This window comes from Semicossyphus pulcher, unplaced genomic scaffold (genome assembly GCF_022749685.1).
Source record: "Semicossyphus pulcher isolate SPU_LCO1_2020_fin unplaced genomic scaffold, fSemPul1.0.p SCAF_7, whole genome shotgun sequence".
Classification (NCBI taxonomy): Eukaryota; Metazoa; Chordata; class Actinopteri; order Labriformes; family Labridae; genus Semicossyphus; species Semicossyphus pulcher.
In genome coordinates, this window is record NW_027211748.1 from 19,558,038 (window position 1) to 19,583,157 (window position 25,120).

Consider the following 25,120-nt stretch of genomic DNA (forward strand, 5'->3'; position numbering starts at 1 on the left):
TAGTCAAGTAGGCAACCTGGCCTGAAGGAGAAACGTTTAAATAGTAGGCTACAGAACCAGGGCCAGTGGAAAAAAGATATCCAAACTTTTTAAGACATACATTTAAAGTTTTACCTCCGTCAAAGCACAAAGAATAATCATCAAAATATACGTTTATCAAATGTATACAATAATAGTTATTCCTAATTGTATTAGTTCTGAAAAATGTTATTCACACACAGAGAAGGAGCAGGTGTGTTTACTCTCCACCCTCCCTGGATAATAATGACTCATCATTTGCACAAATCTCCAACACATGTTGTTAATACACATCTCTACGAGCAAAGGAAACTATTTTTGCACCCAGGGGTCTCCTGTTCTTTCTAGAAAATACCATGACATTTAGTTTGAAACAAGATACAGATGTAGATATTTATCTATAGATTGGTATACTTACAGATACTTATATGTGATATTTATGTCATGTAAAGTTACAGCTGTTTGGGGCTTTAATTAAGTCCAAACACTAGTCAGTACTTGATATGCATTTACAAGCTAATGACTATAAATGTCAGCAGCAGAGTGGCCCTCTCTGTCTTACAAGGACCCACCTCATGGGGCCCCTGGGCTGTGTTGAGTGATGTGGCGTCCCCTGGTGGGAAAATGTAAAGGCCTTTGTGTTGGCAGCTGATGGCCAGCAGCTGAGACCAGACAGTTATAAATAAACATAGCTGTTCGTAAGCATTAAAATTCAGTCTGAGTAATTCTAGGGACATTATCTTTGCACATTTGATTATAAAAATAAAAGTGTGAAGTATCATTATCTGGTGCTCACTTTGTGTTATAAAGCCATGCAGACTGCTCACTGATATAAATAGGCCTGGACAGCATTAAAGGTTTCAGAGAGATGATTATTTCTCCATAACTTAAACAACTGAAGATCACTTCATGTGGAAATATTTATTTTAAAATTCAAGTTCAATAAATTCACAAGTCAGTTTCTTAAAATGCACACACGACGATCCAGTTCATTCAGCCAGCTTCCTCATGAGTAACCTGTACACACATTTTAAGAAAGCTTCCAAACTGAATGAGGCTGGTAACTAGTTTTTCATGACAAAATAAACATGAATGACATTTAAAAAATCTCAGATATGAAGCCTTTGATATTTAACGGAGAGAAAAAAATGTCTGGCACTGTAATGTTTCCCGAGGATTACTGGGATTTTTCCTGTTTGGCAACTGTAGACTCATTCACTACCAAATATTTGCAGCAAACAAAAAGATAGAGTGATTGTAGCAAAGTCACACATACAGAAAATGTTATGAACAACCCAGACAGTCTTTCACTTATATCAACTTGGTGGCATGCATGGTATTTATAAAAACACCACATAGCTCAAAAATAGAGATGGCACATTCGTATGCAGGGGGTCCATCTGTGAACTGTCAGAACCGTCCTTGTGTGTGTTTGTGTGTGTGTGTGTTTAGTAACAAGTGCTGTCATGTCGCCTCCTTTCTCCTAGGTCGGTAAATGTCGTTTAAGGACATCCTTGGCGTTCCCAGGCAATGTCTCGGGAAAGTTCACATCAAACTCCACCACCAGATCACCTCTCTGCTCGGGGTTTTTGGGGAGGGGGAGACCCTGTCCGGTGACAGTCTTTCTCATGCCGGGCTTGATGACATCCGTGATCTTCATGTTGCACGTCTTCCCATCTATTGTCGATACGGTAACCGAGCATCCACACAATGACTGAAAAGACAAAGAATAAGGAAGTAAGAAGAGTGAGAAACAGGAGAACAGCAACCCACACATGGTCGACTGTGTGCAAAAATAACACAAGAATCTGTTGGTGCTATGTAGAGCTGGGAAACATTGGTGAAGTGAATATGATGATATTTGTGAGGATGTGTTGCACAGGATTACGCAAAGTCACATATAAAATAGTCAAATTGAGATTCAAAGCAGCTGATTAAGACTTATTGCTATTCATTTGATGAAGCCTAAGTTGTCAGTGTGTAAAATAAAAACATCAGTTGTTTCTAACAGCTTGTCTGCAATTATTTACAGTTATTAGTTGTATGTTAACAGGACAGTGAGTTGAAGGTTTATAAAGACGAGCACTGAATTATTTTTCAGCTCATCTGTTAACACATTTAAACACTTAAAGACCCCCTCCAGTGAAAATCAAGTGTTTAGCCTTGTAAACATCTCCATGTGGTGTTTCTCATGTGCTACAAGACATATCAGGGACAACATCAGCAGTCATCTCCATGGCTGGGCCTGTCTGCTTTTAAACTGCAGTGTACCAAGGACAGGCTGAACAACACGTTTTCAGATTGGCAGGTTTGAGACGTCACAAACCTAAGGAGCCAATCCCGTTAATGGACGGGGTGACGCTATGCATATCATTATGTGTAACCTATGGCAACCAATTTGGCGATGCATGAGCCAGCTGTAACTGTCATCGTAATTTTTGCAAACTCACTACTGACTACTAACATTAACATTACTACTACTAATTACAACATTTCAAGCTAGTTAAGTTTCAATAAGTTGCCTCTAAACGATGGCAGAGACGTGTTTTGTTTCGGGACTATGCAGATTCAGGAATATTTAATGAGGGAGAAGGAGGAGATGCCTCTGGAGGATTTTTAAAGACACATATCAGACACAATTTATTATTTCAAGGAGAGCATTATATGTCTTAAAACATGACTGGAGCTGGTCTTTAAACACTTTATCTTGGATTGCATATATAAATGAACACTACTGGCAGAAGTACTACCTTACTACCTCGTTTGTATAGCTCAAATAAATCAGCCACTTATATAGGCTGACATTTCCCTGTTTTTGAAGAATTGTGACCAAGACATTTACCAAGATGGACACTTATACTAAATATCAGTATATTAATTAATTCATCAATAAATATTAATATATATCAGTTGGTGCTGCACGGTGGTACAGGGGTTAGCACTGTTGCCTCACAGCAAAGAGGTCACCAGTTCCAAACCCCGGTTTGGGCAAGGTGGGCCTTTCTGTGCGGAGTTTGCATGTTCGCCCTGTGCATGCGTGGGCTTCCTCCTACAGTCCAAAGACATGCTTGTAAGGTTAATTGGTGACACTAAATTGCCCATAGGTGTGGGTGTGAGTGCGAAAGGTTGTCTGTCTCTATGTGTCAGCCCTGTGATTGACCGGCAACCAGTCCAGGGTGTACCCCACCCTTCGCCCAATGACAGCTGGAATAGGCTCCAGCCCCCCCGCGACCCTGAACAGGATAAGCGGTATAGATAATGGATGGATGGATGGATGTATGACTTGAGAGCCCATTTTTGAACAATCAGGTTTTGCAATTTTTTTTCTTTCCATCTTAAGTGAACTTATACAGTACATTGACCCTACAGACCCTGGATGGAGTTTGCTCAGCTGTTGTGGTGGAGACAGCTCAGTTGTCATCAGGTGATAACAGGTGGTCCTAATCTCCCTCACAATGATGGAATTTGGCGTTGGACATGATCCATTAACTTTATCTTGTCCTTTTTGACCCCTCTTTTTTCTTGTCTATCTGTGGAGGCTGTGGAAAGCTCTGGAACACCTAGCGAGTTGTCTTACAGTTATTTTTATCAAACTGCTGTTACCTAAGTCAAGAAAGAACAACAAAGAACTTTCCAGCTGATTTACAATCATTCTACTGAATTTTGGTTGCAAATATTGATTGGAAACACTTAGTTTGGACTAAGATTTTAGATGAGGCCGTGAGTTTAATCTCTGAGAGTAGGAGGAACCATATAAGTACATCTTGAAGTGTGTGTGTGTGTGTGTGGGCGGGCGCCGCCTCTCTGCCCTCCCCGTGATACAGCTCCTATTTCTCAATGTTGATGATCTGGATTACATAAGTGAACAGCCAAAGTGTGCGTGTAGTTCAGTACTATACTCATTCAGTATAGCTGTACTTTGCAGTGGAAACAACTTTAGGGGCAGACTACCTACAGATTATTGATTGTGGGCAGGCTTTTTCAGAGCATCCAAGCTGTAACGCAGCACTCTAAACTAAAATGTGAGCTCGTTCTGACGCTGTCCTGGGTGACTAATCCATCTATCAGACTCTATTAATACAGCTGCACTCAGTCAAAGTGGGAGCCAAAATAGAAAACACCTCACCTGTCGCAAGCTCACGCGCACAGGATAGACAATGTTTGAGCCCTCCCGTCTAAAGTGTGGGTGTGGCTTGTCCTTGATGACGAAAACAATGTCAGCAGGAATCGTACTGGGCGACTCGTCTCCTTCCCGCGGAAACGTGATCTTGGTTCCCTCTTTCCAGCCCCGCTTGATCTCGATCGTGAGGATCTTATCCTCTGCGCGCATGGTCCTGCCGTCTGGATTTTGCCTTTTGCGAGAGATTTTCATCCTCTTGGTGCAGCCGTGGAAGACCTCCTCCAGGGTGACCCTCAGTTCGTGGATGATGGCCGGGTCCTGCTTCCGGCGCTGGGGCCCTCCGGGGCCAATGTGCCCATCCCGAGGGAATCCGTTTAGGTTGAAGCTGGTGAAAGAGCCGAAGGGGTCATTTCCATCCACCTCCATGTCCTCGTCGTCTCTGCCGTTGGCTTTACGCCCGAAGAACATCTCGAAGGGGTTTGAGCCCCCGAAGAAAGTAGCAAAGGTGGCGTGAGGGTCCCCGTGGAAGGTGTAGGTGAAGGTGCTGCCTTGTCCGTCAGCAGTGGGCCCATTTCCTCCCTTGAGACCTGAAGGGCAACAGAAATGATTGATGAGTCATGCTAGCTTTGACATTCAGTACAGGGAGCGCTTTCTGCCAAGTGATTTCTACTTTGAGAACAGGGATGCACAATCAAATCCTTGCCCCAGGAACCAGCTGTGAAGTGACTCATCCACTTTTAATACAGTAGTTTAGAGCTGAAAGCATTAGATGATTAATCAGTTGGTCAATTGATGGACCTATTGTGATCTTGTATCTCTTTTTTTAAGCAAAGAATTAGACTCACAAGTGTGAGAATTTTGAACATTGTTGTGAACTGATTTTGATTGTTTTAAGACAAACATTTAAAGACATGCCCTCGGGCTATAAAACATTGTGACGGATATCTCTAAATGAATCAGGCACACATAATCCAGGTAATCCTAGTAAAACATGTAAATAATCTGTAGTTGCAGCTCTTTATTTTATTAGTCGGTGTTACTAAACATTCAGTGTTTTGTCTGAAATTAATTCAGTCACGACAGCCCATCGTCTCAATTACTATCACCATATTAATCCTTAGCCTCTTGTTGCTAATTTGGCAGAAAGAAAGCACCAATATTAAACTGGTATATTGTAATTCCCTGACTTGTAATTGCTCTGTTTTTTTATTGATCTTTCAGCATTATCAAAGGTTCATAAAAACATAGAAAACACTGAATTATTTTGCTGTTACAATAAATAGTCAATACTGAATACAACACAAAACTTTGGACACACTAACAGTTACTTAAACACAAATACCCTAACCTTAATATTGGAATTTGTATGAACAAAAACAGCTTGAAATTTAAAATTGAATCTTAAATTGTACTTTTGATGTCAGTTTAGGAAAACATGGTCCATCTTTAGAGATATTACAGTAGATAATTTACTCAGGTCATTTTTTGCAATCACAATATTAAGATAATTTTCACCAATTAAGCACAAACAATTAAGACGAACTGTTTGTTGCATGGCTTGAATTAGCCTTTAAAGGAGCCATACTGCACACATTTACAGACTCATATTTTCATTTCTAGGTTCTACTAGCACACATTTATAGGTTTCAGTGGTGAAGTAACACCTTGTTTAGCGTATATAAGCCTCTGTTGAAGATTTTCAGCATGTTTGCTACATTCAATTGTACATTCAATTCTCAATAAGCCACCTTTAATTCTTAATACATGTATGTAGAAAGGTGGTCTTTTTTTATTAAAACCTTTATGTTACAACATAAATACTACATTTTTGTGACACATAGAGCTATATCACAGCAATAACATGCTATTTCTTTTCTTATACAACACCCACATTTTTAAGAAAATCTAAGGTGGAAATGGTGACAGGCCATTTTTTCTCTCAGTTGAGGCTCCTAACTGCAGATTTGGAGTAGTAGATCATCCTTATAATAAAACGTTCAGAACAGCCTGTGATGTACTGAACAGCTGTTTTTTAGGCCTCTTCTTGGTAACAGTGTGTGACTTGAATTAAAGCCAGCTGTGTTTTATATCCAACCATGCAGGCTTTATAACGGATTTATAATGGTTTATTTAAGATGATTTGAGAGCCGAACAAGAGATGAAAAACATATAATAAAACACACATTACCTTCCTCCCCATACTGATCATAAACTTCTCTTTTCTTCGGATCACTGAGGACTTCATAAGCTTCGGCGATTTCCTTAAATTTCTCCTCGGCGGCTGCAGACTTGTTTTTGTCCGGGTGCCATTTCAGCGCCTGTTTTCTGTACGCTTTCTTTATGTCCTCCTCTGTGGCTCCTTTAGAGATGCCCAACGTTTTGTAGTAATCTTTACCCATTTCTCCTCAAGTATCCCCCGAAATGAATTATTAATAAGAAATAGTGGAATAGCCCTTGGAGGAGGAGAGCTGTAGGGTCTGGTCGACGGCTGGTTGTCACAGCAGTGAGTCGGCCTCAGTCTGGACTAATAAACTGTAAGAAGCCGCAGACAGATACACAGTACAGGATGAAAACCATTTAGAGGCGGTTCGTCAACGCACTGGACCTTCTGCTATTTATCCGTGACTGGATGACCCTCTTTAAATAGCCTCAGCTCCCTCTCCAGCATCCACAGCGCCAACGTCAAGTTCAACTCAACACAATGAATCTACTTCCGGTGAGCCGCTCTGTCAGGATCAGCTACCGTTAGAAAAAAGTGCTTTAATGGAAGGTATCTTATTTTGATAGGCAATGGTGAAGGAAGTATTTCCATCCTTTAGTTTGCTTGAGTAAAAGAAACACCACACTGTAAAAATACTCTATTTCAAGTAAAACCCTAAATTGTCGGCTAAATGTGAGTGTTGAGGTATCACCAGGACTAGTATGTGAAGTCTGACAAGTTAGAAACGACGTATCTATCATATCGTTACATTATAATTACTCATGCATTAATGTAAAAGCAATATTTTAATGTTGTAGTTGTTTCAGGTGGAGCCTTTTTTGAACTCGTCTTTTTTTTAGGACAGCAGCTAATGCATTTTTATTTTCTATTTTTTATGGATTAATATAATGATGTTTCTCTGTTTAAAGTAAATAAAGTAATAAAGTCTTGGATTTTAAAACTTCATAAAATTGTGATAATTGTTGTCACAGTTTCCCAAAGTCCAACTAACAGTCCGCGCCTCAACATTATTAAAACAATGAAATATTTTTTTGCCTGATATAATCAGTGCCTGACTAATCAGTTAATTATTTCATAGTACATGGCATTTAATTATGTAAATAATGTATGTATAATATCAATGTAATTCATTTTAATTTAATTTCCCCTAACGGGGATCAATAAAGAGTATCTTATCTTATCTCATCTTAATTAGCTCTTCATGTGCTTTGTACACTTTACGCTTTAAGTAAAAGCTGTCAGATAAAACGTGTTTTAGTAAAAAGTACATATACCTCTGCTTTGACATGCAATGGAGTAGGAAAAGAAAGTAAGTAAAGCCTTTTCAAGAAATGTGTGCACTTCTCAAAGAAATTAGATAAAGCCACCAGGGGGCGCCATGGGGAAATCAAAACTCAAGAAATTGGCCACAAATAATAAAAGTGACGTAAGATAAAATCTTAGGCAATCTAAGATGTAAAATATACAATATTTTGTTAATAAATGTATAACTGGACAAATACAGCTTTCATCTGAAAGAAAATAATAATCTACAATTCAATTGATTTATCATTTTTTGTCTTGTTGGTCACATGTATTAAATCAATGTTTTTATAATTTGGTCTTTTTTTTCTTTACCATTTTTTTTTCTTCTTTTCATTTGTGTTGTAAGTATATCGACATGTGTGTGTGAATTGTTTAAAACCTGTTTTATAGCTACAAAAAGAACAGTAAATACAAATACAAAACAAACAAACCGCAGAATGTAGATATGATCCCGTTTTTCTGCTTTTTGCACTTCAGCGAAGGTATGTGTGTTTGCGTGTGGGTCCCCAAACCTAGCATGTACTGTATTCTCTGGATCCTTCCTATTATATCAACCTGCCTCAACAAAACAAACCCTAAATATGCAGCTTGTTATACTCTACTCTACTACTCTACTACAAAATTCCAGTAAATTTTTCTTCTACATTTTTGTTAAACCGCCGTCTCTCTCAGAAAACTATCGACAGCTCCACTTAGAGTAGAGGGCGCAGTAATGATTGAGGAAGATGACTATAATGATGAGCGTTGATCGGCTCTCTTGCAGCCACAGCGCCCCCTGCTGCACCGCAGAGAGAATGAGTTCTCTTCTCTTTGAGCTAATGTGAAAAACGCTTATGCTGCAGTGGCTCTGCCATATGTCAGCGTCAGAGCTGCAGGTTAATACTCTCTGATTATCATCAATGCAATAATTCTCTCCTTAGAACGGACCGCTGCGCAGGAAGCAGGTTGCGTTTTATATTACACCTTATTTCTTTTAATCTGAGGCTAATTTGATCTTAAACGAGCCATGGATCAGTTTCGTGGCTTATTTGTGAAGCTGGACCAAAACAAGGATGGGTTCATATCGGTGGCGGAGCTGCACAGTGAAATGAGGAAGCATGGGATCCTGTCAGCTGATGGCAAGGTCCAGGTAATAATCTTACATTTTATATTATAATATAGGCTATATGTGTAAGGCTCTAATTTCATTTCTTATTCCGTCTGCTAATGGAAGAGTCTTGTTTCCCTCCTAGAATATCATTGACTCTTATGACAGAGACAAAGATGGCCTGTTGGATTATAAAGAGTTCCTAGGCTACATGATGGACAGAGAGAGGAAATGGAAAATATACTTTCATGAGCTTGACAAGAACAAATGTGGTGAGTGGTCAGAGGCCTTACTGCTCGAAAATTGTCCATGTTTCACCAGGATACATAAGAAAATACTGTAAAGTACAATGCATATTCTTTATAAACCACCTTAAATGTTAATTATTTTACAATATACTCCATGTTCAAGGTCGGACAGGTAAGGCATACACGCATGCGATTTGTTTATGGTACACAGCAGACAGTGTACTGTGCCGTATGAACCTTGCACTCTTACAGTTGACAGTATCACTTCCCAGAAACATGACAACTTGAAGAGCGGTGTCGATATCTGTTTGTAATTGTGTGCATTTCTTCTCTGATCAGGGGTGATTGACCAGGAGGACATCATAAGTTTGTTTAAGGAGTTAGGAGTGGTCATATCAAAGCCGAATGCAAAACAGATTATACAAATGTAAGCTTTCTTTTGCCCACTCCACTATGCCTTTAAGATTCTTTGCTGCATTTAAACACACACACACACACACACACACACACACACACACACACATACACACACACACACACACACACACACACACACACACACACACACACACACACACACACACATTTACCTATGTGCACACACATTTACCTATGTGAGATATGACAAGCTTAACAGTTAGGTTCAGCTGAGGAGGAGTTATGCTGTAAAGACTATATCGTCACTTTACAAGGGTACCTTTCATTGATAAGTTATCAAAGGCTGCTTTATAACATACATGGTTGTTTATCTAATATAATGCTGCAAGTAAGTTCTCCACATCCCTTTACGCTTTTGTCACCAAACTATGAGCAATCAACTCTGTAGTTAAAAGAAAAAATGTACTGTTAGTGGCCCGGATGCTACGCAGTCAAAGGGGTCTTTCAGTTTGGACTCTGGCAAACCTGTGTCATTCTGTAGTTTATTAATGCAAACATATGTCACAAATTCATAACAGCAATATCAGCCCTTTAAACCCTTCATTAGTTTGCCTTTTTGTGACGCAGTTTGATGTCAAAATACACAACTTCTCATAATCCTTCACTTCAGCATGTGTTGAAACAAACCAAACCAAACTCTGAGTCTCTGTTGTGTGGCTGTTGTATTTGTAAATCCCAGGATGGACAAGGACAGCTCGATGACGGTGGACTGGGGTGAATTCCTGCATCATGTCATCCTGAACCCCGTGGACAACATCGGGGAGCTGGTGTCCTCGTGGAAACACAATCTGGTAAGATTCTGTGCGGCATTACGCTTGTGTTACTGTCACTGACACTTCAGCAAGGCAGAGGTGTAAGCACAAACTGTGACAAGTGTCCACTTGAGTGTGAGTAATAGAACAGTGAAGGACAAATGTTATTGTTCATTTTGTACGTCTGCAGGTTTTCGATGTTGGTGAGAGCCGAGCGATGCCCATCGAGTTCCCTGAAGAGGCGTCTGGTTTTGGTGCGTGGAGGACTTTTGTTCTCGCTGCAGGACTCGCTGATGCTGTATCCAGAAGTGTGACTGCACCCATTGACCGCCTGAAGACCCAACTTCAGGTCAGCTCCACTATATGATGCTATTGTATTAGTAAAATGTATGGATGGAAAGTGGAGGACTCATGGAGGAGCTGCACATCGTAGGTAACTTTTCGTGATGCATTTAGGGTGAAACTATTTTAAACCCTAAAGATTTTAATGGTTTATTATGTTAATAAGATTTGAATTTGATACTTAAGGACACTGTCCTGATAAGGACAGACTATACGGTACTTGGAGCAAGGGTGGACTTGGAGACAATGGATCCCTTGGCACAGAATCTTAAAGGCCCTCAACCTCTCCTACATGGTGAAAGTCTTGCAGTCGCATCATATGCAGGCATATTGTGTCTTTTTGTGGTTATATTGCTAATCTTTGAGGTTGTTGTGTATTCCTGAAGTTGTCTGATGTGTCTATGTAGTAATTTTATGTCTCGTCTCTTGTTTTTATCCTTATTTGCATTGTTTTATCGACTTTACAACAACAAAGGTCACTTTAAGCAGAGGCTTTTGTCTAGGTGACCCCTGACCCTTTGGCCCCTAAACCTTTGACCAGTAGGCCCGTTCAGTTTCCATCCATGTCTGCAATGGCAGTCTGTAGCCATTTTTACACTGCGGTTCCACCTCAGCGCCATAACGAAGCTCTGCTGTCATACCACCTTTATCATTTAACATTGGACCAAGCCACAGCGGCGTAAAGCCGCCCCAATGTGTGTTTTTACAAAGCATTTTGGCGGAAGCAAAATGTGCGCGAGGTATGAACAAACAGCGAGTTCTTCAAATACACACACGGTGCTGTTTCGCCCTGATGGCGCCGCTGTTTCACACAAACGCTGTTTCACACAAACGCTGTTTCACACAAACGCTGTTTCACATCTGTTTCACCTCTTTTACTACCACTGATGTCGGCTCAGAGGCAGAACGACTTCGCCTCACCATTCACTTCCATGCATTTTACATAGAAGACGGAACGTAACAAAGGCGTAATAATCCTGCCTTGAACTGGTAGTGAATAAGGGGCTTCAAACATGAGTTCCACTATCCATCCAACGTATACCGCTGATCCTGTTCAGGGTTGTGGGGGGCTGGAGCCTATCCCAGCTGTCACTGGACGACAGGCGGGATACACCCTGGACTGATCGGCAGTCAACCACAGGGCTGACACATAGAGACAGACACACACATCAACACCGACCGGCAATTTTAGAGTCGCAAATTAACCTAACGAGCATGTCTTTGGACTGTGGGAGGAAGCTGGAGTACCCAGAGGGAACCCACGCATGCACAGGGAGAACATGCAAACTCCAACAGAAAGGCCCAATTCGTCTGAACTAGGAACCTTTTAGCTTTGAGGCGAAAGTGTGTGCACCACCGTGCAGCCCTGAGTTCCACTAATGCTTCATTTGATTTAACACCTGTTATTTTGTGGTTCTTCAGGTAATTAGACTTACTTGACATAGAAGGCAGAACACACACAAACACATCTAACTCTATCTCTATGAATTGCATCGGCCTAACTGTTAAAATAGTGGTTACATTTTAAGTTTCTTTGGAAGTCGTTGGGTTTATTTCTTTTCTCACAGTGTAACTTGTTCTTTTTGCTGAGCGAAAGGATCCAAAAACTTGCATGTGGTTCTTTAAGCTTTGAAAATTGTGTTACATATACTTTTGCATATACTGTCTCTAAAGGACAGGCTTAATGGTTTTATCTTTCAAAAAGCCAGGTGTCTTTATGGCTATAATAATGACCTGGTGTTACTTCACTGTGCCACCTTGCTTTGCATATCTCTGTCTGATTCTGGAAGAGCTTTCAGTTTACTGCGTCTGGCATAGCAGTACTTTTATAAATGTAGTTTATCAGCAAATTGTCGTTCAGGAGGCCTCACACTGATGCACATTTAATGCAACTCCCTATGAAAGTGGTTCATAATAAAACATGTCTCTGTGCTCTGTAGGTTCATGGATCCAAGGCGTTCTCCCAAGGCTTTCAGGAGATGAGGGCAGGCGGTCTGCGGTCGATGTGGCAGGGTAACGCTGTCAATGTGCTGAAAGGAACACCGCAGTCGACGCTACAGTGTCTTATATACGCTCAGGTGAGGCATACAGTACCAGACCCTATTGTGTGAATTATTGATGCACAAGTTTCCCATTCCAAATCGACAAACACACTCAGAGCGTCTCCTCTCTGTCCAGATGAAGGTGTACACCCAGAACAGAACGCAGGAGACTCTGACGGTGCAGCAGTGTTTCGGTTTGGGTTGTGTGTCCGGTGCTGTCACTCACGCTGCCTTCTACCCTTTAGAGGTATCAGAGATCAGTGGCAGGTCCGAGTGCTTTCACGTTTCTGTCCTGTCCTTTATTGTGCCATAATATCTGAACAGTGTTTTAATAATAAGATCCTTAGAAATGTTAATGAAAATAAAAATTCAGCTGCATCAAAAATTCAATAAATATCACACACTTGTTTTAAGGAGTCTTCAAGAGGAAAAAGCTTTTTCATAAAATCTTTTGGAGAGGCTGGAAAACAAAAATGTGCACAAAATATTTATTTAGCTAATCTTTGTCCTCTTATCTCCCCCACAGGTGCTGAAGGTGAGGTTAAACCTGCAGCAAGCTGGCACCTACAATGGTGTTGTGGCATGTGCCCGGTCTATTTGCAGACAGGAGTCAGTGTCCTCTTTTTACAGAGGATTCAAGCCAAGCATCCTCTGCATGATCCCCTACGCTGGTGTGGAGTGTGCGGTTCATCAGGTGAGACCGAACAACACTCAGAGCTCATATATATGTTCATGTTAAAGATATAATCTTTCTAATTATGTGTGTTTCATTGCAGTCAATCATGAACTGGGCAAAGAGTGATCCAGCCTACAACAGTGACTCCAAACTGTTTTTCTTCAGCTTTGTGGCTTTTGCCTCTGGACAAATGACCAGCTACCCGCTGGCAGTGATCCGGACTCAGCAGCAAGCACAAGGTAAACCGTCGACACACTGGAGACAATTGAGACAAATAATTTGACATACTTTACTCATTGCTATTTGTCTTGTTTTCCAGCTTTTAGCTCAGATTCACGTCCAGCTTCAGGCGTGTTACAAGGACTTATCGGGATATATGAAAGAGGTGGAATTAGAGGATACTACAATGGGATGGGAGCTAGCTTTGTCAGAGCTATTCCATGTGCTCTGATAAATTACACTTTAACTAGAAAATTTGAAAATGTGTTTTCTTCGACGGAGTCTTGAGGTACAGCAAATAAGTTGCTTCCTTTGAGTGCTGAACTGTTGCTCTTAAAAACTTTTTTCAGGGATTTGATCAGGAAAAGTGTCAAACTCTTCTTTATTTAAATTGAATCTTCCAAAACAACTAGAATTCCTCAAAAATGGCTGAAATTGCCAGAGTAAGGTCTGTCAAACATATGTTATCATGTGATTGTGATGCAAGCTTTAATACAGTTAACTGAATGGTTTACCTGTGACCAAGGGAATGAAACTACTTGCCTACTTGATACTGAACTGTGAAAATGAGAACATGTGTTGAAATGTGAGACAATAAAATTTTATTTTATAACAGGGTTCATGCATCTTTATTTCCATTTGAACTCAAAAGTGTCATGATTTCATCTGTAACTGAATGTTTCTTCTATAACGTGAATATTTGTTCATTCAATTTCTTGGCTCTCTTTTGCTTATTTATCTACGTTACAATTGAAGAATTATCACATTTATAGATTGTATTATTATTTAATACACTATATATACTAGATATACTATATACTATACTAATATATACACAATATATATTAGAAACAATATTTAAATGTGTATCTAAATATTGCTGAAACGCAAATACTCTTCCTCGAATGAAATTAAAAACGTTGGACTTTTATTTTGGAAGGCAGCTAATGAGACAACACTAAAGAAGCGCTGATGTTTGTTTTGATAAGAGCAACTAATAGAGCAGCGCATCAATTAACAGTAAACACAACAAAAGCTTACCCTAATTTTATCCAAGATTAGTCAAACTTTGTTCATATCAGCAATTGAGTGATGGAAAGTGAGCAAAGGTAGGACCAAACTTTGTCACCTTCATTATCGCGAGACAACATTCGACCGCGAGTTTTGGCGTCAACATCCCGTGAATGAAACCCGCCATCTTGTTGCGCTGAGGAGGAGAAGAGCAGCAGATATGGCTGACTACAGCAGCGTGGCTCCCCCGTCCTCTAACGCCGGTGGTGGAATGAACGACGCTTTTAAAGACGCCCTGCAACGAGCACGACAGGTAAAAAGCCACCTAGTTTATTTAAGCTAAAAATAAAATGGCGAAAAGAGGATAAAAAAGGCGGTTTAACTACTTTCTGTCGTTACATACCTCACCACGGCAGGCTAAGCTAAGCAACGATGACTAGCTAACTTTAACGTTAACAGTTGCGCCACTCCGCATAACGCACAGCTGGGGGAAAAGAAGCGATTGCAGCTACGTTTAATTATTAAATTTGACTAATAGACTCAATTTTAAGGAAGCGTATGATCAGTAAATGCAGATATCGATGACAATAGTGGAAGTTTTTGCTTTCCTTTGTTGGTTCAGACTTCCGGACAGAAGTGTAGGCCGCAGCCCGCGTGCCTGTGTCTAAACACAACAAACACGAACAGCAAAGTCCCATTTAATCACTGAAATGTATTCTAATTGTGATGTTTGTATTTTAGATTGCGGCGAAGATCGGCGGTGATGGTGTTGCGGCACCCCCAACAAACGAGTTTGGCTACGGAGGCCAGAAAAGGCCCCTGGAGGACGCTGGTGGGTATTTTCCCATGCCTAACCTGAATATCGGTCAGTGGCTCAAATCGATTCAATGCAAGTCTTGATAGTTAATGCCTGCCTGTGTGTTTAGCAGCTACGAAATTATATTTGGCAACTGTAATAGTGTCCCTATCTAAATGTGATTTTTTTAAAAATTTTTATTAATAAGTCTTAACATTCTGTACTATAGTACTATCCATGTGAGCAGCTCATTTACATGTTATAAATGTTTTAATTTTAGTCTGTATAATTTACTAGTTTTTGCATGTCTGAAGAACTGGTTGACATTTTTATGATCTGTCCTCACAGCTGTTTCGAATCAGTGCCTGCTGATGAAAATGATTGGAACACATGATATTTCCTAATTTTATTTTAAAAAATCCGGGAGGGTGATTTTGAGAGTCAGAGATAAACAATCGAAAGCACAGCCATTTGTTAAAATGTGTGTACGGTCCGTGATGAAAACTCATGCACCACGCTGAAGAGCTGATGTATAACCCTAACCCTAAAGTTATCTGAGACCTATACACAAGCAAAGACTTAGAGTTTTATACATTCATTTCAATAACTAGATTTTGAGTGTCGCTGTGTAATTAAACCAAACTGTGCTTTTTGGTTTTGCTTTGTTAGACTAGTAAAGTATATTCCACATTAAATCTCAGGCCACTGTGAAATTCTAGCATAATTTTCTAAGATATGAGTTTCACCGTCACCTTTTTGAATACATTAGTTTAATAATAAATAGTAATAAAGAGGTGTTGAATTGTTATAGCTATGCATGCTTTTCAACCCACTGTGTCTCGACCATATGGGTTTCTGTTGATATTTATAAGCTATTTTCAACTGGGAGAACAATGCTTGTAATGCGATGGAGGGTATAACGATAGATAATTACACTGGTTATTATGTTTTCACAGACCAACCAGAGACGAAGAAAGTGGCAACAAATGATGGTAAGGGACATAACCTTTTGACAATGTGGCTGCAATTTTTGACGATTTTCTACCTGAAGTAATTTACCTAAAATTTGACTTTTCTTCTGTGCTCATGTGTTTTTTCAGCCTTTTCTGCAATGGGAGGAATGGGCGGTCCCCCAAGGTAGATACTTCATTTAAATTGAAATAGTTGTATTCCTTTCACACTGGCCTTTTGTTAAAAGGCTAACATTGAATTATCCTGTTGTTATCAGGTCAATATCAGAGGACTTCAAGGTTCCAGATGGAATGGTTGGATTCAGTAAGTATTTGTTCAAATGCTAAACAGCGATGTGATTAGTTAATTGTTGTTGAATATTTGGAGTTAACACCCTTTTTTTCTTAGTAATTGGAAGAGGAGGTGAACAAATATCACGGCTGCAGCAGGAGTCTGGATGCAAAATACAGATCGCTCCTGGTAAGTTTAGATCTGATATTGTCCTCATCAATTCAAGTAGATTGTTGTTTTTTGTTGTTCGGTTTATATTAACTGCTCTTTCTCTGTGTTGTAGACAGTGGAGGCATGCCAGACAGGTCGGTGACACTAACAGGCGGTCCAGAATCCATCCAGTAAGTTTACATTTTTGTCTGCATTGAGTCTCTAAAGTTTCTGAAACATGTAGATCTTTTGGGAGGCGGGGTTGTCTGCAGATGTGGTTATCATAAGTTTAATTCAGTTACACTGGGGGAATAAAGGCATGGCAGGTTAAACAACACATTGTGTACTAGCCATTTGTTGGGACTGAATTCCAGCCACAACAGTGACCGTTAAGGATTTGATTCCTAATTGCAAAAATTGAGACATTGTTTTTTCTCATCAGGACTGCAAAGAGGCTACTAACAGAGATCGTTGAGAAGGGGCGTCCGGCTCCAGCCTTCAACCACAACGACGGCCCGGGGATGACTGTCCAGGAGATTATGGTCCCTGCCTCTAAAGCCGGACTCGTCATCGGAAAGGGAGGAGAAACCATCAAAAGCCTTCAGGTGAGTGTCGAATCAGAATTGTGACTACCAGTAAGGTCTTTAAAACAAAGGCAACATTCAGCACTGACAAATTCTCATGACATGTTTTTGGTTCCTCTCCTAAACATCAGGAAAGAGCTGGAGTTAAGATGGTCATGATCCAAGACGGACCCCAGAACACAGGAGCAGACAAGCCGCTCCGCATTTCAGGAGAACCTTTCAAAGTCCAGGTGAGCAAGATGTACTCTTATTTTTAATGAGATGCTTTAATGAGATGCGAGTCTCCTTTCATCCCCTATGTTTAGTAAACCCACACTAGAGCTGAGATGTCCTTTTTACATGCTGCATTATTTGTCTCCATGGAGACCAGTGGAGTCGTACCATAATAAGATGTACTTTCTTTTCTTTTCAGCAAGCCAAAGACATGGTAATGGAGCTGATCAGGGATCAGGGCTTCAGGGAGCAGAGGGGGGAGTATGGTTCACGAGTCGGGGGTGGTGGCGGCGGGGGTGGTGGAGGAGGAGATAGCTTAGATGTGAGTATTTGTAATCTTTTGTTTTGTCAGTTTTTTTGTCAAATGGGTTGAATCTGTTTCTAACTTGGCTTTCTGTCATCATTCAGGTTCCCGTCCCTCGGTTTGCAGTAGGAATTGTGATTGGCAGGAATGGAGAGATGATCAAGAAAATCCAGAATGACACAGGCGTCAGGATTCAGTTTAAACCAGGTGAGTAATTAAAACCGAGAAGAACTGATAAACAATCGAAAGCACAGCCATTTGTTAAAATGTGTGTACGGTCCGTGATGAAAACGCATGCACCACGCTGAAGAGCTGATGTATAACCCTAACCCTAAAGTTATCTGAGACCTGAACACAAGCAAAGACTTATACAAGAGTTTTATACATTCATTTCAATAACTAATAGTATATTTATTATTCAGACAACTCAAAGTCTCTTATTCTTCTCCCTTTAGATGATGGTAGCACGCCTGACAGGATAGCACAGATCATGGGCCCCCCTGACCAGGCACAGCATGCAGCAGAGATTATATCCGACCTGCTGAGGAGTGTCCAGGCTGGTGGGCCTCCAGGACATGGCGGAGGCAGGGGTCGTGGTCGCGGGCAGGGAAACTGGAACATGGGCCCCCCTGGTGGCCTGCAGGAGTTTACCTTCACCGTCCCAACCATGAAGACTGGCCTTATCATTGGGAAAGGCAAGTGTCAGGAAACTGTGGTGCTTGAATTGTCTGCAAACAGGCATTAGGATGTTTGGAAAACGATCTACATATCTATCAAAGTAGAGATGGAGACAACCAAATTTTGTAGCAGAACAGACAGCATTCAAGTCTTTTATTCTCACCTTCTTCTACGTCTCATTAGTGAATGTAAATCCCAACAACTGGTTGAACAGGATATGTATGTTTAACCTCCCAACTGTGTAATGAGCATTTCTTTGTTTACAGTACATTTAAACCACCCCTTTTTTACCTGATTCTTTTAGTACCTTTGATATTTCAAGATCACACACTATAAACCTGCACTTATATTAGTGGTTGGTGTCTGAAACACTGGTGAATTAATCTGTATTTTGTTTCTTTCATCTTCAGGTGGTGAGACTATCAAGGGCATCAGCCAGCAGTCTGGAGCCAGGATCGAGCTGCAGAGGAACCCTCCCCCTAACGCCGACCCCAACATCAAAATGTTCACAGTCCGGGGCTCCCCTCAACAGATTGACTACGCCAGGCAGCTGGTGGAGGAGAAAATTGGGGTAAGACACTGAGTTTGTTTATAGCCCCACATTTATATCTCATAAGCTTGTGTACTGACAGGGAGTTGTCTGTGTTTTCAGGGACCAGTCACTCCCATGGGTGGACCACACGGTCCCCCTGGTCCACATGGAGGTCCAGGCCCACATGGTCCACCCGGGCCACCTGGACCCCCTGGGGCTCCCATGGGTCCGTACAACCCTGGACCATACAACCAGGGACCCCCAGGACCGCAGTAAGTACAGTAGCCAATTGTTTCCCCTTGTCATTTGAAGCTTTTTGTAATAACAGGATAAAGATGAAATGCTTTATTGTTCCTCTTTGAGGGAAAGTCACAAGATTTATTTGTAGATCCCAAAAAAAGTTTTGGATGTTATTTACAAAAGTCTTTCCTAGTTTATTGTATCTAAATGCATGCTGGTTCTTTAAAGATCCTTTTATTAAGGTCTTTTAACTTGTTGAACTTTCAAGGGATCCTAAAAACGATAGCCACAGGTGAAGGTGTGGCTGGCTAAAATTAATTTATTACTCTGTCATCAGCGGTCCACCTGCACCTTACCAACCTCAGGGATGGGGAAATGGCTACCCACACTGGCAACAGGGACAGCCTGATCCAAGTAAGTACCTGCTGTTGATACAGGAATACAACCGATGATCAAACAGAATCATTAAGAGCTTTTTGATTTCAGTCCTTCTGTGTGAGGATATATATATCAGATATATAAAATAAATCTGTTTCTTTTATATAATTTATTTTAGCCTTCATCTGTTAACAAATCTAATCTTTGTCCAGATAAAGCAGCAGCCGATGCCAACGCAGCAGCGTGGGCAGCTTACTATGCTCAGTACAGCCAGCAGCCACAGGCTCCCATGACCCCGACAAGTGGAGCTCCCGGCACGACTCAAACCAACGGCCAAGGTAACTAATGGTTTCTCATTTAGCAGCGAGTCTATGCTTCTAGAAGAAGCAGGAACTTGTCTAGATGAGCGTAGAGCAGTGTAGGTTAGCTTTATTTTAGCCGTGTCCTGTGCTCATGTCTTCCTGCTGTCACTAACAGGAGACAGGAGTTGGTTTCACCCTTTTAAATGGCTTTGCTTTTGCAGAGCAGCTTCTCGTTTAAAAACTTTTTCATATACCCCAGGGACAGGATAGTTTCCCCCCACCATCCCTAGGCTGACAGGAGGACCCAGGCAGGTGGAGGACAAACTGCCAAGAATGCCTCACTAATTACAAGTACCGTTCTTTTTAACAGGTGACCCACAGGCTGCAGGTCAGAGTGGACAGGCAGATTACTCCAAGGCCTGGGAGGAATATTACAAGAAAATGGGTATACGAACCTAGTTTCAGTGTACACCTATTAACACAAGACAGTCTAAACAGCCGCTGGGTGTTCAATCAGTTTCTTTTTCAGGTCTGGGTATTTGCTGGCCTGCTGTGGAGCCTTATCACTTTGCCTCCACTTGTTCTAACATTTGACCCTTGTGCTGTTTAGACTGCAACACTTTGACTATCAACAGGACTGAGCTGTCGACACAGAACCACCTCTAATGAGCTTAGAGTAGCTTTTATCTTTCAGAATATCTTAGGGTTTTATCAACACTGATGGTTGTGCCATGTTTGTGTAACTGTATGTGCATAGCTAAATGATGCAATGTAGGATCAATGTTGTGAAATTGTTTTTTAGTTAACACTTGGATGTACTTACACTGTTTTCCTTTCTCTTTGCAGGTCAACAGAGTCAACAACCTCAGGACTACACGAAAGCCTGGGAGGAGTATTACAAGAAACAAGGTTGGTGATCAGACTTACTTCCTATCCTAACTTTCTAAGTTCAGGTACAGTCACAGACAAATTAAGTTAAAGTTGCAGCCTGGTTATACATTGAACTCTTTTTTACTTTTAATGGCATTGGCTTTCTGGCAAAGAAGGTTCTTAACTGTATGATTGAAGGGCGGCTGCACTCCTATAGCGGCCCTCTGTAGTAGAGTGGCTGCTCTCCCAGCCGCCCAACAGAAAGGCAGAAGGTTTCTGTCCTGCCACCTTAAGAAATGGTGGTGGGTTCGTTCCCTTCTTATAAATATCCACCTCAAATGTTGCAAAAGACTCTTAACTATCATAAGAAGATATTTATTTTGTTTATTTCCTGTGAAGTCTGTATGGAAACTGTTGTAACCTCAGAGAAATAATGCTCATACACTTCATCACTGTTCAAGGCACTTAAGTTATAACTGTTCGTAAACATACAGCTGCAACAACTACATCACAACGGGTGGGAGGGTTTGCCAAGGTTTCAGGGCGTGGCATTATGCAGTCTGCTGGCATGAACTTAAACTGTAACGCAAACATTTCAGGACTTTTAACTATTTGCACAACAGGCAGTGAAACTAAAGCAAGCAGCAAGTGAACCAACCAGTTCTCTTGTCTTCCCTCCAGGTCAAGCGGCCCCTCAGGCCACAGCAGCGGCAGCAGCAGCCTCCCAACCCGGAGGCCAGCCGGACTACAGCGCTGCCTGGGCGGAGTACTACCGTCAGCAGGCCGCATACTACGGCACAGGCAACCCTCAGACGATGGGTGCAGCCCCACAAGCCCCTCAGGTACACCCCTGATAAGAATCTGCCCTCCACATCCTATGAATACTCAATTCTTTGTTGTGCCCTAACCCCCCTTCCTCCCTCAGGCTTTACAGGCGCTCCAGTGACCACAGCAACTCACACACTTAACCAAAACCCTTCCCTCCTTACACAGGCTTTTAACTTTTATTTTGGGAAGCTGAGTCCACTGTTTCTGCTGTTAACATGCAATGTATCTTCTATGTATTTCTTTGCACAGGGCCAGTAATGTGAAGTGGACATAAAGTAAATGCTACATTGTCGAAACAAAATCCTTTGTTAAATGTTTGGATGCAGACGCCTTGATGAAGATCTTAAATTTCCTTGGTTTGAAAAGTTTCACATAGATGGCAGATTACCCGGAGAACACGTCCTCTTTCATTTTCTTTTTTTTTGTTTTTCTGTTTCTTGTAAATGCTTTGTTTTTAGTGAGGTAATTATACATATGGTCATTCCAGCCCTGTATCTACATTTAATGTGGTTAGAACTCATGTTTATTAAACTGTAGACATTACCATGTAAATCATCTCAGTTTTAAAATGCTATTTGCCTGTTGTGTTTTTGCAATAAAACAAACTGAAACCTCCTGTGTTGGTAAGTTGGGGTGGTTGTAAAATCAAACGGGTGGAGTAAACTTCTGTATGTTTTTGTTTTAAGGGGGGGGTTAAAGTTTGAAATACAGGCCATGTGTGGGTTTTATTGTCCAAAAAGGTTGTGCTGTCCTGTCTCTCTCCAACTGTCTATAAGGCTCTTTAGATACATTATGTGAGTGCAGTGATCCTGAGTGATTCAGACCAACAAACGTCCTTGTTCATAGACATTTTTTACACTTCTGTTTCCTGACATTGCTCTGATTTAGCAGTAGACAGATGTTTGTCATTAGAAAGTCAACAGGTGTCTTTGTACCGTATCGAATGCATTAACTGCGTTGCTGTGGCCCTCTTTTTTATAAAAAAACAAAAAAACGTTGCTTGGTTTGCTGACATTGTTGAGGTAGTATGCACTGTATTTTGCCTTTTTAGACACTTCCTCCTCCACAGGCAAGATTAGAAAAGCGGTAAGCACGTGTTTTCTTAACATGTTCCTCAGAAAAACGTGGTTGCAAGAAATGTTTTTTAGTGTTATACATATTTTTTTGTGCTGTTCTTTCTCCAGGGCAGTCAGGTAAATTTGCCATTGTATCGAAAAATGCATTGAAACGTTTGTCATGCCCTTTCCAAGTTGCGAACTAACTCACATGTATTGAAATTGTTTTTTTTAAAGAATGTTTTTTTAATATAAAAACATTGCTGCAAAAATCGTTTTTTGCTGTGCCCATTCTGTTAGTGTTTATCCAGTTTAAGATCATAGATGTTGTAGGGTCGGGGGTGGCTAAGCAGTCTTCATCCATTGAGCCCTCCTATACTGTAAGTACAAACCTGTGACTGACTTTGAGAGATATTCGCCTTTTTTTGATGCTCTTTAAACTGCAAACGATAAAGTAATCTTGTCCAATATTGCAAATATTTCCCCCATGTCTCTGGGTAAGTATGAAATGTTCTGAGGAGAGGAATAGTACTTTAGATTCTTGTACCACATGTTTCTGAGACCGATTTTCCCCTTGTGTGATTGCACAACATTGAGACTGAATCTTAACAGTATGTTGATGCTTTTGTAGATTCTCATAGTCCTTGTGTAGGTAGCATTTCAGTGCCAGTTGGATTCTGATCTGAGGGTTTGAATGTCAGCACTCTGTTACACTGTTGGTAGGAACTGTTTTAAAGGATGTCCATGTGTTTTTTTGCGTTTTTGAACACCTGCCCTTTTTAAGTGCCATTGACTAGTTAAGACTTGTGTTTTTTTATGCCATTTATTCCTCACAAAAGTCCTACTGCATTTATCTCCAGTGTAGCATGCTTAGGTTTCTGCTGTTATTACTTTAACGTCCTTTATATGAGCATGTTGAATGCTATAGTGGAAGTGCTTCTGACTAGTTCAGGTTTGACATTTTCTGAATGAGGCTGTTAAATTTTCAGATCAAAATGAAAAACAAACAAACAATCATTGACTGCATTGTTCACTGATGGCAAACAGTGCGATTATATCTGATCTTTGCAGTGTCGTCCCAGACCTTGCACCTTAGGTTCTGCTGCAATTACACAGGTAAGCGAAACCTAAGGAAACCAGTGTTTTTGTCCAGTGACATGACCAATATTACATGCAAAGAAATGCTTACCTGTGTCCTTAACATGCCCTCAATGCATTTATGCCTAAAGAAATGTCCAGCATATTTTAAGTAGCCCTTTAAAGATGATCTGATTCATGAATGAACTGCATGATATGACCTGTTACATGACGTTTAACAGAAGTGACTTTACCCAGAGAAAGTTGTTGCATAGGCCTTTGAAGGAAATGTTTCTGTCGTATGTTATGATTTGATATTAGTCTTTATCTTTGCATCCTGGTAAGTCCTGATAGTGACTGGTTATTAAAGCTGCATGCCATGTCAGAAGTTAGTAATGTGCTGAACTCGCTAGGTCAAAAAAAAACAGTGAAATACATAATTATTTCTGTCGTGGTGTGAATCTGCCCTCAAAGTGCAGTGCAAATCTCCTATTGAAACGTTGCTGCCTTCACTTCTTGCTCACAGTGTTGGAGGATGATGCCGCAAGCTTAGGTCATAGAATCAGGCCCTGTCGTAGTTTGTCCCCAAAAGGAGGAATCCTTTATCCCACTGCTGAACGTAGACCGTTCAAGAGCTCCAGTGATAAGGTAAAAAAAAAAAACAGCAACGCAATGAATTTAAATTCTGTGATTTGCAAAGTGTTGGTCTGATACATGTTTCTCCAGCTCGGATTAGCTTGTATTGTTTTTTTAAACTATGATGCCATAGTGTATTTAGAGTTGTCTGATGGTTGTTTCTTTAATCGCTTGAATGCCTTCATCAATCTTTTAGTCGTTAGGAATGTGCTTTAGAAAGTTGGATGAGGACAGGAACTGATGTACTTTTCAATTACATATGCACTTTTATTGGCAGTAAATTTTGGGGTTATGAGTTTAAAATCACTTCTCTGTAGTTAAAGGGTCACATAGTGTTTGTTTGGGGCTGTTCACTCTGTTCATAGGGGTGTAGAAGACAAAACAAGGAGCATGCCTTAGAGGTAAAAAGGTTTCATGTGATGTGTATATTATCAAATATATTGGTTTGTTTTCTGAATCAGCTGTTCTCACTTTTGAAATGTTGCCATGTTCATTAATAAAATTGTAACAAATAAACCGGACCGATTTACTTGGGTTTTTTCACACTTAAAGCTCCTGTGAGGAACATTCAGTATGTCTATTCTGGCGACCCCAGGGGACAAAGCAAGACCTGTGGTGTTAGTCATATGTAACACTCAATTTAGAAAACGTAAACAAAGGCTGCGTACACTTAACCGCTTCATCTGTTACCTACCCCCCCGCGAGCAGGTTCAGGCTTTAAAAACAACTATATTACTTTTGTAGGACATATAAAGT

At 40.7% G+C, this 25,120-nt stretch overlaps 3 protein-coding genes across 7 annotated transcripts; 2 read left to right on the top strand and 1 right to left on the bottom strand.

Moving 5' to 3' along the window:
* Nucleotides 1-924: 924 nt before the first annotated feature.
* Nucleotides 925-6,807, bottom strand: dnajb4 (DnaJ heat shock protein family (Hsp40) member B4). The gene is made up of 3 exons (XM_069685469.1): nt 6,327-6,807; nt 4,145-4,725; nt 925-1,732 (listed from the first exon to the last, which is right to left on the bottom strand). The coding sequence occupies exons 1-3, from the start codon at nt 6,535-6,537 to the stop codon at nt 1,502-1,504; spliced, it is 1,023 nt and encodes a 340-aa protein (XP_069541570.1). The 5' UTR covers nt 6,538-6,807; the 3' UTR covers nt 925-1,501.
* Nucleotides 6,808-8,526: 1,719 nt separating this feature from the next.
* On the top strand, nt 8,527-14,085 carry slc25a24l (solute carrier family 25 member 24, like). Its single transcript, XM_069685249.1, has 10 exons — nt 8,527-8,793; nt 8,897-9,023; nt 9,339-9,426; nt 10,117-10,228; nt 10,380-10,538; nt 12,472-12,609; nt 12,710-12,820; nt 13,100-13,267; nt 13,350-13,488; nt 13,569-14,085. The coding sequence occupies exons 1-10, from the start codon at nt 8,671-8,673 to the stop codon at nt 13,754-13,756; spliced, it is 1,353 nt and encodes a 450-aa protein (XP_069541350.1). The 5' UTR covers nt 8,527-8,670; the 3' UTR covers nt 13,757-14,085.
* Nucleotides 14,086-14,681: 596 nt separating this feature from the next.
* On the top strand, nt 14,682-22,923 carry fubp1 (far upstream element (FUSE) binding protein 1). Of its 5 annotated transcripts, XM_069684290.1 has the most exons (20): nt 14,682-14,792; nt 15,221-15,344; nt 16,232-16,267; nt 16,376-16,412; nt 16,504-16,550; nt 16,635-16,706; nt 16,801-16,858; nt 17,110-17,272; nt 17,383-17,481; nt 17,664-17,786; nt 17,873-17,975; nt 18,224-18,463; nt 18,857-19,017; nt 19,099-19,250; nt 19,556-19,632; nt 19,809-19,934; nt 20,269-20,343; nt 20,745-20,807; nt 21,450-21,610; nt 21,846-22,923. In XM_069684290.1, exons 1-20 carry the CDS (start codon nt 14,700-14,702, stop codon nt 21,852-21,854), a joined length of 2,019 nt encoding a protein of 672 aa, XP_069540391.1. In that variant the 5' UTR covers nt 14,682-14,699; the 3' UTR covers nt 21,855-22,923. The 5 variants fall into 5 exon arrangements, with proteins under 5 accessions (XP_069540391.1, XP_069540390.1, XP_069540392.1 ...); XM_069684289.1 differs by having other exon boundaries at nt 21,450-22,923; XM_069684291.1 differs by having other exon boundaries at nt 15,221-15,311; nt 21,450-22,923.
* Nucleotides 22,924-25,120: the final 2,197 nt, after the last annotated feature.